Source organism: Mustela erminea, chromosome 17 (assembly GCF_009829155.1).
Source record: "Mustela erminea isolate mMusErm1 chromosome 17, mMusErm1.Pri, whole genome shotgun sequence".
Lineage (NCBI taxonomy): Eukaryota > Metazoa > Chordata > Mammalia > Carnivora > Mustelidae > Mustela > Mustela erminea.
Window position 1 is genome coordinate 70,216,510 of NC_045630.1, and position 14,307 is coordinate 70,230,816.

At 54.3% G+C, this 14,307-nt stretch overlaps 1 protein-coding gene across 10 annotated transcripts in view; it reads left to right on the forward strand.

The window, feature by feature from the left end:
- The first annotated feature begins 2,465 nt into the window (after positions 1-2,465).
- Positions 2,466-14,307, forward strand: part of TPM3 (tropomyosin 3) — a 29,627-nt gene continuing 17,785 nt past the window's right edge. For 4 of the 10 annotated variants that reach the window (XM_032318275.1, XM_032318279.1, XM_032318278.1 and 1 more), the window contains exons 1-2: positions 2,467-2,669; positions 3,392-3,517. In XM_032318275.1, coding sequence (XP_032174166.1) covers positions 2,556-2,669; positions 3,392-3,517 — 240 coding nt within the window. In that variant the 5' untranslated portion in view covers positions 2,467-2,555. Of the gene's footprint in view, positions 2,670-3,391; positions 3,518-9,161; positions 9,398-14,307 lie in introns of those variants that run through there. The other 6 variants (XM_032318283.1, XM_032318282.1, XM_032318280.1 and 3 more) reach the window with 5 other exon arrangements.

Below are 14,307 nucleotides of genomic sequence, written 5' to 3' on the forward strand. Positions count from 1 at the left end.
GCCCGGCGAGGCTATAACTTGGGCTCTTTTCTGCCACAGTGGTGAGGAGCATCAGCTGGCCACAGAACAGTCAACAGACCTGATCCTCTTCAGAAGAGAAAATCCCCCAGAAAGGAACATGGCTGGATCCCCATGAGGGCAGACCCTTAGAAAAGCCAGGCCAGGAGTTCTCAGAGTAAAATCCCCAGAAGAGAAGAGCCCTAAGGATGGCGGGCTGCCTCCCGGCAGAGTGGGGCCCTTCCCTTGAGTCCATCCTGCCGGGCCGGAGAGACCAGACATCTGCTCCGGAGCCCAGGCTGGAGGCTACCAAGGAGACAGGTCACTCTTCTCTTCTGGACATCCAAGGGTGACTTTAAGGATGCCTGGAAGACATGGGGAGAAGGTGAGAAGGGACAAGGTGATGGGAGGAAGCAGCGGAACATTCTGGAAGTTCCTCAGGGCTACTTCTCCGTAAGACTTAGGAACAGGAGGAGTCCAGGAGGGTGTCAGCTCAAAGGCGCTCAGCGGTCAGCTGGGGGTGATCTGGAAGGTCGGGAGTGCTGTTGGAGAGGCGAAGCAGGGTGTGCAAGCCGCCTACCCCTTCCCCCGGAAAGCCTCAGAGCAGTGGGAAGGAGGTTGAGGACAGCGGGTGGCCGGGCCGCTCTCGGCGCTGTGGTCGTGACATCAGGGGCAGAAGCTCTGTGTGGGAGCCCTGGGAAAGGATAGGTGCCCGGACGTGGAGCCCTGCCAGACATGCTTCGTGGTTTAGGCAAACGTGATCCAGCAAAGGCCAGGCACCGACGGGGGCGGGGGTGACGCAGGAACAGCACGCGGCGCCAGAGTAAGAGCCGGCTGTCTCGGGAGGGGAAGAGCAGGGGCCAGTGTCCTTCCCCGAGGAGATGGCTTGCCGTCCAGCCATGCTTGGTGGCTGGAGGGGCGGAAGGGAGCTGACCCCGGAGGCTCTCCTGCCTGCTTCTGTGTGATATGTTTGATATTGGGTTGTTTGGTCAGGAGCCAACTGAATATCGAACATACTCTCACGGAGGCGGGCAATTCGGCATCAGCCTCTGGGGCTCTGGGGCTCCTGTACCCAACCTCATCTCTCCAAGACCCTCCGGAAAAGCAGTGGTGGCGACTCCGTGCACTTCAGTCCCAAGCTGGAGGCTGTGTGGGAGCACGAGAGCCGGAATTTGAAGATCGAATCTCCCTGCATCTTTCCTGTATACTGGAGGGGATGTTTCTCTGACCTTCTGTCCTTGTACTTTCTGTATCCAACACTCCCCACACCCGTGTTAACTGCTGCCTCCAGTCCCTGGGACTTCCTCGCTCCTCACTCACGCGTCCGGCAGGGGGGTCTTTGGCTTCTCTGCTTTCCTTCAGGGTGAACCGATGGGTCTCTCTGCCCCTACCTCTAGGGACCAGAAGCTCTCAAGAGTGGGCTCCAGTTTTGCCCTCTGACCCGGTGGGGGTCTCAGTTACCCCGCTGCTGGGCCTTTGTGCCACCAGGAGCTAGCTATCCTTGACATAATGACTAGCTAGAGCCCCTCGCACTCCTCTCTGATGGCCCAGCTTGTCACCTTGAGTGGGGCCCACCTCTCCCCTGGCGCCCCAGGATCAGTTGCCGCCTGTCAGCAACAGGCTCCGAGTGGAGGAATGACCTGGTCTAGGGAGGCCCGGAGAACAGAGACGGGGATGGAGACATCCGTGCTTCGAGCGCCGCAGTGGGTTGGGCAGGGGTCAGGAGGAAGCTGGGAGCAGGCAGAGCTTGGCTGAGGGGGCAGGGAAGTTCTACTTAAAGATCACAGTGGCAAACAGAGGGCATGATCCGACCCAGATGATGGGGACCCTCCCCTGCTTCTCTCCCTCACCCCACTTGAAGTTCTGGGAGAGTTTTCCAGATACCAACCCTCTCGGTTTACAGCATCCCTGTGGCTCTAAAGGAGGAGGAATGATGTCTCCCTGCCAATTAGAGACTCTGGAAATAGCACAGTAACTTGATCTGGGGATCTGGGGGAATTGTCAAGGATCATGAGTGACCTCCCTCTTCACTGGAGCTCAAGCTCCCCGAACACTGGGAATCAAAAGGTAGAATTCAGCCAACACAATCTGACCTCCACCCAACACAGGCAGGGGGAGGTTACCGGAAACAGAAGGACACTCTGGGGGAGACTCACTGATCTGGAATTGCCCAAGTACCCTTCTCTATTTCAGTGTTCTCCCCTGCCCTTGCCTTTTAGAACACCCTGAGAGTGGAAAGTTTCAGGGTCAGGAAGAACCTCTACCCTCCCCCACTTTCCATTGTCTAAAATCAGCCTCAGCTGTTCCCTAATTCTTCTTTGCTGGTGATGTCAGTCCATCAAAGTGTCTAACCCTGCGCTCGCTCCCCCAGGGAGGACAATAACGGGATGGAAGGAGCTAGAAAGACCATATTAGGAACCAGAGGTGGAGCCAGGAGTAGGGATAAAGACTTAAGGCTGAGGGACTCCTAGTCGGTCAGGCAGCAGCCCCTCCCCTCTGCCCTCGGTCTCCAGTTCTCCAGTGCTGACGGGTCAGCTCACCAACAGCCACTGCTCACGATGGAGGCCATCAAGAAGAAGATGCAGATGTTGAAGCTGGACAAGGAGAATGCTCTGGACCGGGCGGAACAAGCCGAAGCTGAGCAGAAGCAGGCGGAAGAGAGGAGTAAGCAGGTGGGCACCTGTCAGCTTCTCTTCCCTGCTGGCCAGCAAGACTGGCAGGCGGAGAGCTCTCGTGGGAGAGGCAGTGAGCACCTGTGTCTGCTTGTTCTTTGGGTGGGAGGGACCCTCTTCTTTCCTAACCTCCCCGGATGGACAGAGAACATCTAGGGTGTTTGCCCCAGATGGCCTGCATGACCTTGGGAAAGCCAGTACCCCCCTCTGAGCCATGGTGTGTCTGCTGGATCTAAATGGGGGGGCGGGAATCATGTTTTGGGAGGACCCGATTTCTAGAGGAAAAGGTGGGAGCTTGGCACGTAGCGTAGCATCTCTTTTCCCTTAAAAAACTTTTTTTTAAAGATGGTATTTTTAGGTAATCTCTACATCCAAGGTGGGGCTCGAACCTACATCCCTGACATCGAGAGTCACATAGCTCTACTGACAGAGCCGGCCTTAACTGGAGTCACAGGCACCTACTCCCTAAGACATTTCCCATCCCAGGGTCTTCGAGGAAAATCCAGCAGGGCTTGGTCATCTTAGGGTCAGAGATCCCAGGGTCACACGTCAAGGCACAAGTCCTGGAGCAGTTGGCTGGGAGTGGCTGGGGAGAAAGTGTATCTCTTTTGGATTGGTAACATCGAGGCTGGGTTCAGAGGCCGCTCAGGGCCCAGGAGCCCCGGGTCTGAGCTGGCCCCATTGTGTGCATGTCTTGTATGTGCCTGCTGGGGCTCCCGCAGCTGGAGGACGAGCTGGCGGCCATGCAGAAGAAGCTGAAAGGGACGGAGGACGAGCTGGACAAGTTCTCCGAAGCGCTGAAGGACGCCCAGGAGAAGCTGGAGCTGGCGGAGAAGAAGGCCGCTGACGTGAGTGCTGGAGAGGCACAAGGGGTTTGGTCCACGCGCACAGAGCGCTGCACTGGCAGGACTACGTCCCAAACACACCTGCACACGTGCATACGCAGGGGTTCAGAGAGCGGAGACGCACACATATGCATTTCTGCATATAATCTTCTATGAGCCGACACGCTCTCGTAACGGCACGCACGCTTGTTCTTAAGCACAGGGAGAAGTCAGATGTTGTCTCACCCTCCACCCAGGAATCTTAAGGGTTTCTCAGAACCCGAGCAAAGGAGTCTAGATTGCTCTCACTTTTCCCACCCCTCCCCCGTGCCACATTCTTAGCTTTTGTGTCCAAGACTTGGCGCAGAGGTCTGTGTATTAATAGGGAAACTCTCATCTCTCAACTGCCCCATGGAGCCGGCTCCGATTTCACAATGGGACAAAAGAGGTCACACTGACCCTGGCCCTATATGGCTTTATTTATCAGGGCTAATGTGAGTGTCTGCCCTACTGCTGCCGAGAGGCCATACTGAGCATCGCTCCTAGGGCAGCAGAGAGGCTTTCTGAGAGACCGTGGTAGAAGCAAGAAGGAACCCTATGGGGTAAAAGTGTCACCCCCAGACCTTACTCTGTGGCACTGGTTCTATGACTCAGCTTTTCTAGGCTCAGGGTTGGATTTTCCCAACCAAACATGAAATAAAATTCTTTTTGCCACGTCACGTTTGCCCTAGACCACCTACTTCCCTCTGTCTTCAAACTCGAAGATTAGCACAATGACAGATGAGAGGCTACAGATGTTGAAGATCAGATGTTGGGAAGAAAAGCGACATAACAGCAACAAAAAAATGTCCCGATATTGACGGAAATGCCATCAACTCTTAGCACTAAGTTAACAGGAAAATAGAAGCACGTATTGTTTAGTTATTTTAAGAAGGCTTCATACCCAGCGTGAGGCTGGCATTCCTAACCCTGAGCTCAAGGGTTTTGACCTCCACCGACAAAGTTGGTGGTGTGCCCCCAAGGAGCACAGATTTTTTTTTTTTTTTTAAGATTTTATTTATTTGACAGAGATCACAAGTAGGCAGAGAGGCAGGCAGAGAGACAGTGCGCGGAGGAAGCAGACCCCCACTGAGGAGAGAGCCCGATGTGAGGCTCGATCCCAGGACCCTAAGACTGACCTGAGCTGAAGGCAGACGCCCAACCCACTGAGCCCCCCAGGCGCCTCGAGCACATACTTTTTAAAATCACATTTGGTTTTAGCAAAGAGTTGGGAGACACAACGTGGGCCATTCACAAATGTTTCCAGAGCTTCACATGGGGCCTCTCCATTGTGAGGTGTCTCATCTACTCTTTGGCTTTTTGGCACTTTCAGGGGTCAGGGAACATGGTGAGGGTTGTTGAATGTGTCATACGGGAGGCCAGAGGTAAAGCAGATCATATACATTATACATATTCATAGTTTCCGAAGTTTGGTCCCCTGCAAACTATTAATTCTCCCTCCCTAGAAAACTGCAATGAGTGCAGGTTACCTCCAGAGCTTTGGGCAAGTGCCTCTGGGCCTGCTGGAATTGGCTGGCCAGGGTTCCAGGTGCACACGGACAGGGCTCTCGGACTCCACTGGGCCGATCTAGGGACAGGAATTTTCTCAAGCCAGCACAGTGCCAGGTTAATGACAGTTTTGTGAGATGTCGGCTGAGGGCCCTCAGGGAGCTTCTGGAGGCTGAAACGAGCACGTGGGATGGAGGTGGCGTGTCGAGGGGCGGTGAGAACAAGAAAGTCGAACCTTAGATCTTTCCACTTCATGTTTGCCCTAGAAAGATCAGAAGCTCTAGACAATACCTCAGTTTTATTTGGAAGATAAAGGAATTTCCCGAGGATAAATTCTGTCTGTCCTAAGCTGTTGCACACGTGCTGGACACACACGCTCGTCCCCACCTGGATAGCATGGACTCGGTAGATTCACTTGGAAGGAGTTTCTCCTCTTTGTATTGGAATTCATCAAAACCCACTTCAGTATGTAATAAGAGGGTAAAAAACCTCATTTAAATTCTCCCTCCCAGGGCGCCTGGGTGGCTCAGTGGGTTAAGCCTCTGCCTTTGGCTCAGGTCATGATCCCAGGGTCCTGGGATCGAGCCCCGCATCAGGCTCTCTGCTCCGCGGGGAGTCTGCTTCCCTTCCTCTCTCTCTGCCTACTTGTGATCTCTGTCAAATAAATAAATAAAATCTTTAATAAATAAGTAAGTAAATTCTCCCTCCCCCCTACCCTGGGAGCTTTCCTTACAAGTCAGTAAGTGCCCGCAGACGTGTGCTGGGGAACAAGAAATGGAAGAGGAAGGGTTTCTTCCCTCAAAGCTGGGGTCAGCAACTCCCACTTGTAAGGTGAATCCCGTCACAGCCTAGTTCTGTAGACTTTTACTGGCACAACATGATATGCCCACTCACTCACATATCCTCTCCCGTTTTCCTCCCGACCAGGGAATAGTTACACCCCCAGGGCCTGCAAAGCCAGAAAAACTGACAGTCTGGTCTTTTACAGAAAAAGGCGGGAGATTCCTGCCTCAAAGGATCCAAGAAGGAAAGTGTTTATAGGAATTGAGAAAAGGGCTGACTAAGGAGTAGGCAGCAAGGTTTAAAGTCGAGAGCAAGGGTCAGAGTCATCAACAATAGGACAGGTGCCTTTTGTGGGGAAGGGCACCCTGTCCCATACAACTGGCCAAGCCCTTCGCAGTGCAGCTTCCACCTCTGAGATGAACAAACAGAGCATGTGACTTTGATGCAGATATAAAGGTTAGAAGGAGAGGAGAGGGAGTCAGTCAGTGCGTGTTCACACAGTGAGTTCTGGTTATCTGAGCAGCTTTTCTGGAAAGCACAGGATTTCTTGGATTGCTTGAACAAAGAAAGGGCAAAGGGTTGGCAAGGTCAGTCTAAACTTCAGTTTTTCCTCCCTGAATTTGTCTGAGGTCCTTTTTTTTATTTATTATTATTATTTTTTATTTTTTATTTTTTTATTTTTTTTTAAAATTTTTTTAAAGATTTTATTTATTTGTTAGAGAGAGAGATACAGAGCGCAAGCACAGGCAGATAGAGTGGCAGGCTAGAGGCAGAGGGAGAAGCAGGCTCCCTGCCGAGCAAGGAGCCCGATGCGGGACTCGATCCCAGAACGCTGGGATCATGACCTGAGCCGAAGGCAGCCGCTTAACCAACTGAGCCACCCAGGCGTCCCATATTATTATTATTTTTTAAAGATTTTATTTATTTATTAGACAGAGAGAGATCACAAGTAGGCAGAGAGGCAGGCAGAGAGAGAGAGAGGAGGAAGCAGGCTCCCTGCTGAGCAGAGAGCCCCATGCGGGACTCGATCCCAGGACCCTGAGATCATGACCTGAGCTGAAGGCAGCGGCTTAACCCACTGAGCCACCCAGGCGCCCCCTGAGGTCCTTTTTTAGAAGAACTGCAACACAACCAGGTAACATTTCCCATTTTAACCATTTTTAAGTGTACACTTCAATGGCAGTAAGAACATTCCCAGTGCTATCCAACGATGTCTAAGGTCCTCTCAACCCGAGGTGAAGTCAGAAGCTAATTAGCGTAAAACAAGGGGAAAGAAGAGTGTACTGTTTGGAACATAGGGTCATACCAGACGTGGAAGGGGTGGGAGGTTGAGAGCCAGGGATGGACAGAGAACACCTGATAGACTGTTGTATTGTTGGTCACCAGGAAAACAATAGCACTGGGCCTCTTGCTGCCCGTCCATCATGCCTTTAAAGGGTATCAGGAGTCAATGCACCTGTTTCCCTGGATCAAGAGAAGATGATGTGTTCACATCTAGCAGCCTCAGGAATGCAGTGGTGCTCTCAGCAGTCTTGGGTTTGTCTTGGATAAGGTCTCCCGCAACTTCACTAGGACCAAGGGAGGTAAACAGCGCCCCCTGCTGATGGCCACCCAGACGACAACGTCTCATTTCTGCTTCCATAGTCTCTCTCGTCAGATTTCTCCAAAAAGAGATGGAAAATTCTTAGGTCATCAGGTAGAGTTTACCGAGGTCCGGAACCTTGTTCTTCCTCCCGGATTCCTGGCAGTGGGAGAGAGAGACCAGTGTACAGCTCACTCTATCAAGCGAATTACTTACTGTCTCAATTGCTTCCTCTCAATAGGCTCCTTGCTTCGTACTTTTTTTTTTTTAAGATTTTATTTATCTGACAGAGCGGGATCACAGGTAAGCAGAGAGGCAGGCAGAGAGAGAGGAGGAAGCAGGCTCCCCGCCGAGCAGAGAGCCCGATGCGGGGCTCGATCCCAGGACCCTGAGATCATGGCCCGAGCTGAAGGCAGAGGCTTAACCCACTGAGCCACCCCGGCGCACCGCGTCGTACTTTTTTAGATGTAATTATTTAGTTAGTTTGTACGAAGTTTATTAAGTGAAGACACAGAAAAAGCTCTCAAGAGTGAGAGGGTCCTCGGGTTGCCAACGAGGGCCTTCGGTGTTGGTCTTCTGTAGAAAGCGAACCAGGAAACAAACCGTTTCAGCGTGTCCTAGACAGCACCTTCAGCAGCTTCCTTCTTTTTCGGGGCCGGTTACTCTGTGGGTCACAGATGAGCATCACCAAGGGCAGGGCGGTCCGATCGGCCGTGTCTCCGGTTTCCCCACACCACCACGTGGCTCAGTGCTTTAAGAGGAGGCCGGGAAGACGGAGCGGGCGCCCGAGCGTCCGCGGGACCAGGCCCGGAGCGCGGGACCAGGCCCGGAGCGCGGGACCAGGCCCGGAGCGCGGGACCAGGCCCGGAGCGCGGCACCTGTCTCCGCCCCCGCCCTCTCCGCGTCAGGATTCGCGACTCGAGGCGCCCCGCGGCCGTCGTTCGCAGCGCAGGAGAGCCGCGCCCGCGGGGCCGCCGTTCAGAGGGCTCGCGGGCGGCCGGCGTGCAGGCGCCGCGTCCAGGTGCCCGCGCTCCTGCGCTTCCCAGAAGCCTGCGTGGCGGTGCCGGAGAGGCAGGTCCCAGCCCCAACGGCTCTTCGGGCCACCGCAGAGCGGCCGCGGGCCGGGGCCGCGCCACCGAGCAGAGGCGCTCCTGCGGCTGCGGACGAAGGGCCTGGCGGCAGCGATCCGTCCTAGAGGGCTCCTTCCCGGTGAAGCGGGGGCGCGGGACAGCCTCTCGCCGGCAGAGGCGCGCCCGAGCGACGGACGCTGCGGCGGGTACACCGCGCCGACTCTCGAGGGCGCCGGCCAGAGCGCGGCTCCGAGACGGGCGCCCCGCGGGACGAGCAGTGGCCCCGCGGCTTTTCCTCCCACCCCCGGATCCCCTCACCCGCTTTCGGGCGGGGGCCGAGGACCCCCGGGTCGCCCTGGGAAGGACGGGGCGGAGCGGGGCACTGCGGAGTAGGGGCCCCGCAAGCCCCGGCCCCGGGTGCGGCGGGTGGAAGCAGAAGCGCCCGCGGCGCTCGGGGCGGGAGGACACAAGGTGCCCCGACCGGTGGGTGGCCGCGGCCGGGCGCGGACCGAGCGCAGCCCGCGACGCTTTCCCCGTCGCCGTCGTAGCTCGTCCCCGCCGCAGCCCCGCCCGCCTTTGCTGGCGCGAGGAGGCCCCGCCCCGCGCTTGCGCGGCGGGCTGTCCTCCCGTGGCCCCGCGCGGCAGGGCGCGGCGGTGACGTCACATCCGGGCGGGTGGGCGAGTTCCGGTATTTCAGGGCGGAGCAGGCGGAAGTGGGGGTGAGAAGCGGCTGCAGCGCCGAGCGGAGGAGGCAGGAAGCCGAGCGCGAGCAGGGGCTGGGTGGGCACCATGGCCGGGATCACCACCATCGAGGCGGTGAAGCGCAAGATCCAGGTTCTGCAGCAGCAAGCCGATGACGCGGAGGAGAGGGCCGAGCGCCTGCAGCGGGAAGTGGAAGGGGAGAGGCGGGCCCGGGAGCAGGTACGGCGACGGCGAGGCGCGTGAGGGCGAGCGGGCGCTGCCGCGGCTGCGACCCCGGCTGGGGCGGCCCCCGGGCCGCGGCGCAGCGCGGTTCTCCGGGGGCGGCCGGCTCGGAGGTGAAGTTGGAGCCCGGAGGCTGGGTGGGGCTCAGCCGCAGGTGGCGCTGAGGCGGCCGAGGGGGCACCTGGCTGAGCGGCCGAGCGGACCTGACCCTTGAGGGAGCTGAGCCTCTCGGGGCCCGGCAGTGGTCCCCCGCCGCCGCCGCCTCTCTCCCGGCTCATTCATTCGGTCCCTCGGAGCCAGGCGCGGCCGGGGGAGGGGCTCCGCGGCCTCTCCCTCCCCCACTCCTCCGCGAAGGGCGGGGAGGGGTGCGGAGTTCGCTCTCGTTAGAGGTTTCCGGCCCAGAGGGTGAGCTAGAGGCGGTGGGTGCTTCCCTGGTCTGGGTGGGGCAGGGCGGACTTGCGGTGCCCGGGTGGGGGTGGGGGTGGGGACCGCCGGAAAGCCCCCGGCCTGGCCTGCTGGCAGCTTTTCCGCTCCCCCTCCTGCTCAGGAAATGAGGCAGCAGGCGGCAGAGAGGAAGCGCGGTGCCCTGCCTGGAGGAGGTGGAGGCCGCAGCAGTGCCTCCCATCCTCCGGCCTGGGCTCTTTCCTCTTACGGGGGCAGCCGCTAAACCCACCCTGTCGGTCGGCGCGGAGGAGCGGAGGACGAGCTGGTGCCTGGCTCGCAGTGCTAGTGCAGACGGACGGCCAGCGAAACGTGCCGAGCCCTGCGCGGGGTGACCTGGAAGGCAGGGACCTCTGCCAGCTCCAGGCTCGGGCCTTGATTGCCGAAGTGTAATCAGTGCAAGCTGAACCGGTTAAGAAGCCTTCTTCCAAACAGAGCTGATAAGCCCGTTGGTGTGGCGGAGAGTCGGTGGAGCGCCGGTTTCTGTCAGGGTTTCTGCTTGACCCCGGCCGTGCGGGTGATGCAAAGTCCAGGTCCAAGTGGCCTCCAGTGATGTTACTCTGTTGCTGTCCCGATTACCCCCCACAGTGGTGGTGGTGGTGGGGGGGCTTTAGAGATCACTGCGTATTTATTTGTTCAACGGAAAGTTGAAACGTAAAATGTTGGTGGAATGAGTGGTGATTCTTGAAACTGCTTTCTTTCTTTTTCTTTTTTTAAGATTTTATTTATTTATTGACAGAGATTACAAGTAGGTGGAGAGGCGTCCCCACTGAGCAGAGAGCCGGATGCGGGGCTCGATCCCATAACCCTGGGACCATGACCCGAGCCCAAGGCAGAGGCTTTAACCCAATGAGACATCCAGGTGCCCCTTGAAACTGCTTTCTGTTTAGAAATGGTTCTTTAGTTTTAGCAAGCCATGAGATTTTCCAGGGTGTAGGGCGCATCCCTTGGGTGGAGATGACCTCCTGACTTCAGGCCTTGGTTTTGTTGGAGGATTTCTAGGCTGGAAAGAAAAGTAACTGTTGCTAAAATTTGAAGACCCAGTGAAGAACTTTTGTGGTTTATTGCCATTCCTTGTTCTCTTCCGGTTAAAAAAAATTTTTTTTGGTTTTTTGTTTTGTTTTTTTTTGTTTTAAGATTTTTATTTATTTATTTGATAGAGAGAGAGCACAAGGAGGCAGAGAGGCAGGCAGAGAGAGAGGCTCCCCGCTGAGCAGAGAGCCCAATGCGGGGCTCAATCTCAGGACCCTGAGATCATGACCTGAGCCGAAGGCAGAGGCCTAAACCACTGAGCCACCCAGGCGCCCCGTTTTGTTTTTTTTTTGTTTGTTTGTTTTTTGTTCTTTTCCTCCCCTGGGTGAGTGGCTGAGAATTATTGTTCTGGCAGCTGCCCACTAAGCTGGTACATGAAAATTGTTAGAATACACTTTTCTTTTTATAACTGGGCATGGCAGTGCTGGGAGTGTCCTCCTCGGTCACCTTTTTCTCAGGGGATTTTTTTCCCCTATTCATTATACTGGTGACTTCTAATTATCAATTCCAGTGAGATGGACTGGCTGGCTGACTATGAGTAGGGACAGTTTTTCATCTTCTTTGTTTTGGAGACTAGATCTCCTTAAAGAGGAAGGCAGGATGGCTTTAAAGAGGTATCCATGTGTTGAGCTACAGTCTTGCGCTCAGCATTTCAGTATGAGCATCCCAGGAATACTTCCAGAGTGGGTGATGCCCCGTCTCCTCCTCCCTTCGCTCCGCAGGATCAGGTAATTTTCCTTGCGGGAGAACATGTCTCCTTGTCACCCCACTCCTAGGTGGCTCTGGTGATCGGCAGCCCAGTGAGCAGCTTCACATGTTCCTTAAATTGTTCCTGAACATTTGCATACTGAGTTGAGCGTTGAAGTCTAGTGAGGAAGTTCAGATGGGGAAGTAGGGTGATAGTTAAATATTGATGAAACCACTATGTTTCTACTTCCAGCTTGAGGGAGCTTAACCGTTTGACCTTCTGCTCTGGCAAACTTTGAACTCCTCCTGAGGAGGAGACACCCCTGGAAAGGAAGTGGGTGCTTGGTCTACACGGTATCCTCTTAGGGCCTTCTGGAATGTGAGTTTTCTAGGCTCCTCCCTCCTCTTTAGCTCAAACTCAGCACTCCCTGATGCTATCTCATGCTGTCAGTGGGATTGTCACTTAATTATTTTGCTGGTTGCTTTGTGTGAGCATTCACTCTTTGTTGGGAAGCTGGAAGAATCCAAAGCTGAGTCTGGAGTTGTTATGGGATCCATCTTGCTTCTCTGTTTTCAGGAGATTGACCTTTTACATTGTAGCACTGTGTTCTCTCCTTTGCAGTTCTTGGTAAACTTAAACAATACTCAAATGCAGTCTTTTTCTTTGCCCGGTTTTTTGGTGGTGGTAGCAATACACACGACATGAAACTTACTATATTAGCCATTTTTATATAGTTTTTCTTAATCTGTTTTTAATGGGTCTCCTAACTTATCCTGGTATTTCCTTCTTTCTTTTTTTTTTTTTTTTTTTTCCCTGGTCTAAAAAATTTGAGGCATATTACTGAAAAAGTGAGTGGGCTTTAAAACAGCAGTTCTGATTCTGGCTTTATACCCAATTCCTGGTCTCTGGAGGAGTTAGAATGCCTGGCTGTTGTGTGGCTCTCCTGTTTGTGGGGTCTGGTGGACAGCACAATGGCCTTTATCACCTTTGGTTTAGATTTACTTTCTTGCTGATTACCTTTCTCTCTCCTTCACATTAGAGCACACACTCCTAGGGGAGAGGCAAATAGCCCTTTGCTCTGAGTTCCTCCTGTAGACTCCACCTTTGTTTGCTCCGGGGCAGATAGTTGTGCTCCCTTCCCCCAGCTTGCCTCCCCTTTGGTGAATTTCAAGGGCCAGAGGACAGTGGGTCTCCCTGGGTAGAACATTTGTGAACAAGGTGATACCCAGCAGCCCTTTTGCTCACAGGCTCACTCCTGACTATTCCATTACTGGTTTTCTTTGAATTTCATCTCTGGCTTTCTTCTAAAAAGAGAAACCCCCGAGTGGCAGAGTGCCAGATTTAGGCTAGTCCCCTTCTGTCCTTGGCCCTGATCTGCCTCGGAGCACCAGTGCCCTGTCAGTTCTTTGCCTGGAGGTGTGTAGTGTGCTTGGGGACTCTTCCATGTGGAGGATGGTAATGTTTAAGTCAGAGTCATTTCATGGCGAATGCTTTGATCGGCCCGTCGACTAACTTGAACAAATTGCTGGTGTGACCTTCCTCCTCCCTTGAGATCTCTGCTTCTTGGACCATGGAGAGTCCGATTATTACCTAAAGGAAAGCCCTTAGAATGTATCCTCTGGGGGGGCAGAGGTAGGTGGGCTGAAAGTTCAAAACTGTTTCTGGATATGCCAAGCCTAGGGTGGTTGGAATAGCATAAAGTTTACTTTTCCCATCCTGACTTGCAGGAGTTAGTCCCAGCCAGCGTCTTGCAGGACAGATAGATCTGGACAGGCATTGCACACAGATTCTGGCTTGAGGCAAAAGTCTTCCCTTACTCCCTTAGACATAGTCAAAGATGTTGATTCTGCAAACTTCTGTTTCGTTGTAGAGAGAACTGGTCCTCTGTAGGAGGAGAAAAAAAGAGAACAGTGTTTGTGTGTCGTGTCACACCCCCCACCCCTAAGCTTTTGCTGGGACGCCCATGGCTGCTGGTTCTGCTTTTGATCCAAGCTCGTTCAGTGTGCGCATGCTCCTGTGAGGGCACCAAGAGAGTTTTCTCCTCCCTTTTCGTCCTTGCTAAGAATTCTGTTGTAAATGCTGATTTGTGGGAGAAACTGCCGGAGCCAGCTTGTTGTCATGGAAACCCTACATCCCGCCCCCGTACCCTGTTCTCTTCTCTGTTTGGGTAGCTACTGGTGAGCTAGATGGGGACTCATTTTATGAGCTTCTTCCAAATCTGGTTCCTTTTGTTGTTGTTGTTGTTGTTGTTGTTCTAGGCATTTGAAGGGGGGAGAGGGGGTTAACACTGCACTGGCGGTGTTTTTGTCCGGTAGCTTGACTTGTTCTTGTAATCTTGACCTGTTGCCCTTTCTGAGCTTTTGAGGTGCAGTGTGTGTTGTCCTAGGGGCCATGGGACATCTGTTTTCCTGGAAGAGGCAGGATGAGAGAGTACTCGTTTCTGTAGTATTTTGAGTAGGATAGTGACATGATGGGCTCTTAGTAATGTCAGCTTCTGTGGATTCCTTGTTATTTTTCTCCTGGGGGTTGGTGCTTCTGGAGTCCCAACCCAGATAGTACTTTGAACCTCCGGTGTTTGTATTTGGAAATCTTTGTGCCAAATAACCTGATTTGGTTTGCTTGTTTGTTTTGGGTTTTTTTGAGAGTGCGAGTGCAGCCGGAAGGAGTGGAGGGAGGGAGAGTCCCCAGCAGCCTCCGCACCCAGCTCGCAGCCTGAGGTGGGGCTGGAGAGCTGAGCCAGAATCAA